Source organism: Amphimedon queenslandica, unplaced genomic scaffold (genome assembly GCF_000090795.2).
Source record: "Amphimedon queenslandica unplaced genomic scaffold, v1.1 AMPQUscaffold_12101, whole genome shotgun sequence".
In the NCBI taxonomy this organism is placed as follows: Eukaryota; Metazoa; Porifera; class Demospongiae; order Haplosclerida; family Niphatidae; genus Amphimedon; species Amphimedon queenslandica.
In genome coordinates, this window is record NW_003547660.1 from 1 (window position 1) to 2,521 (window position 2,521).

Genomic DNA, 2,521 nt, shown 5'->3' on the forward strand with positions numbered 1-2,521 from the left:
CCTCTCTTTTTCAATTTTGGCAAAACTTGGCCCGAGACCATGTACATGTACATGTCTACAGGATCTTTTACCCATTTTTGGAGCACACTTTAAAATTTGTAAATAAATCAAATTGTGATTGGAATAAACTCAAGGACATGTACATGTACATGTACATGTATCATAAAAAAATTATAAAAAGGAGAATTCTGTCTTAGAAATTATCGTAAAAATACCCTGTACAAAAGCACAACCATATTTCTGAGCAACTTACATGTAGCATCTTTATTTGTTGTGCATGTACATGTACATTTAGTTATTACTACATGTATGGTCTACAATGTATGTATGGTCTATAAATAAAAAAAACAATCCACTGACAAAATACCAATCAATTGATGGTATTGGAAAATACCATCAATGAGGTACACACTAGTGACACTACAGTATATGTACATGTACAGACTACAGTTAATGAATTAATAAGCAGATTAAGCACATGAGTACTATACCAAAATCCTATGGAGTACCCATACATGCACAATGTACATTACGTACATGTACATGTAAATAAAAACACAATCCCTTACCATCTCCATTTTTGAAGATAACTCTAATGTCACTCGGGGAAGCAGAGGGGTCAGGATTCTCATAGACCATGAGTAGTGGCCTCATCTTGGAGTCATAGAAACGACACTCCTGGTCTCTAAAATGAGAATATTTAATAAAGAATCAATACATGTGTATATGAGTGACCATACAGTAACTCAATTAGCAGAGTCACAACAATAGCCTTAGGGTACCCAAATAGAGTAATTTGATATACTTGCATTATGAAGTGGTTGTTGCCATGTACAAAATATTTACCATATAAATAAAAATAGCATAATGTTTAATTACATCATCATTCTAATGAATGAATGTTCAGAATCTGTACATGTACACAAACACATACTGTGATGAATGCATGTATGATATACATATACATGTACATGTACATGTAATCTTGTAAAAATGGCAGATAAAGCATAAATGAATGTGCATGTACATGTACGTATGAAAATTACTTTTAGAGTCATAACTCATTTAAAGGCATGTACCCGGTAATTAAAATGTACATGTACATGTACATGTAATAATTACAGGCATAAAATATAAAGCTAGGTTTACATGTACATTTGACAAAATGATCAAAAGTGAGTGGGCGATTTGACCTTTTGATGGCAAATCGTTTTGAATTTGGCAAAAAATGGTCAAATTTCAATTTTTCGTTTAGTGTAAAACCTATAGCTTTATGCAAGCATGTATATAATCCATAGTTTATGAAGCTGCTGTGTAGCTTGCCTAGGACACTTAAGACTGGTTTATAATATGACGTTAGGCCAATTTATAATCAAGAGTGTGGGTAATTTGACCTTGTGACGCATGCTTTCTACTTGAATAGAACCAGATTCTATTCCTGCATCAACGTAACATCAGGACTTGTATAACATTCTAAACCAGCCTTTAATGGTAAACCCTGATGTGAATCTACAATGTACATGTACATGTTACTATAACAACACATGACTGCTTGATGCGATTAGTCTGATTAAATGTTTTTAATTATTAAAAACCACTTCCACTTGGAATTACTAATCTAATTAACAATACATGTACATGTACATGTACAGTACATGTTATCATTAAATACAAATACAACCAGCACTTGTATTAAACTGAGAATGAACGCCAGCAAGTGTGTGCTTACAAGTATAATTGAATTTCAAAAAAATATCATACACATACATGTACAATGTATATTAAATAGTAATATTACATGTAATATTATTAATATTAATAGTATTATATCATTTACATGTAAATTTCTAATGATGTTACACACTTATACTGTATTGCACTGATCTACATGTACATGTACGGTATGGTTCTAGGTACACATATGTGCATGTACATGTACAGTACAATGTATACGTACGTGCTTCTTCTTGGTAAATGTAATTTTTTACTTCTCACAATTACATGTAATATACGTAGTTAATACAATATTAAAGTGCATACAACATTATGTGTAAACATTGTATAAGTACATGTACATGTATATGCATATGTATGTACTTTAATCCTCCTAAGGTGAGTTTAGGATCCAGTGTTGATACACAGTTATTGAGAACTTGTTTGTAGCTTTGTTGTGCCAACACTTGCTGCATCGTATCCCGAGCCTTTTCCTTCTTATCCTAAAAGATAATAAACATTATCACTACAAAATACCACAGAACTTATTATTCTTGATATTGTTATAGGATATAATATTATTTTAATGTTTATCATTATTTTGGTTCTTGTTTCCTTATTTCCTCCTCACCCTGTCTTTCAGTCCTTTCGAGTGAAGCAGTTCTGATATGCTCCTCATTTTCCCGATCCCGTCCATCTGCTGTCTCAGTTCTGGTATGTGATTCACGCTCCCTCTGAGATAAGCTTCAAGCATTAGCCCAAACTTTAAGCTAGACTCAAGTACATCCATCTCAGCCCAGAGAAAAGA

The 2,521-nt window shown here is 32.6% G+C and overlaps 1 protein-coding gene across 1 annotated transcript; it reads right to left on the bottom strand.

Annotated features, from left to right (window-relative positions):
• Positions 1-384: 384 nt before the first annotated feature.
• Positions 385-2,503, bottom strand: LOC109588430 (phosphatidylinositol 4,5-bisphosphate 3-kinase catalytic subunit beta isoform-like). The gene is made up of 3 exons (XM_020004598.1): positions 2,345-2,503; positions 2,098-2,216; positions 385-685 (listed from the first exon to the last, which is right to left on the bottom strand). Exons 1-3 carry the CDS (start codon positions 2,501-2,503, stop codon positions 499-501), a joined length of 465 nt encoding a protein of 154 aa, XP_019860157.1. The 3' UTR covers positions 385-498.
• Positions 2,504-2,521: the final 18 nt, after the last annotated feature.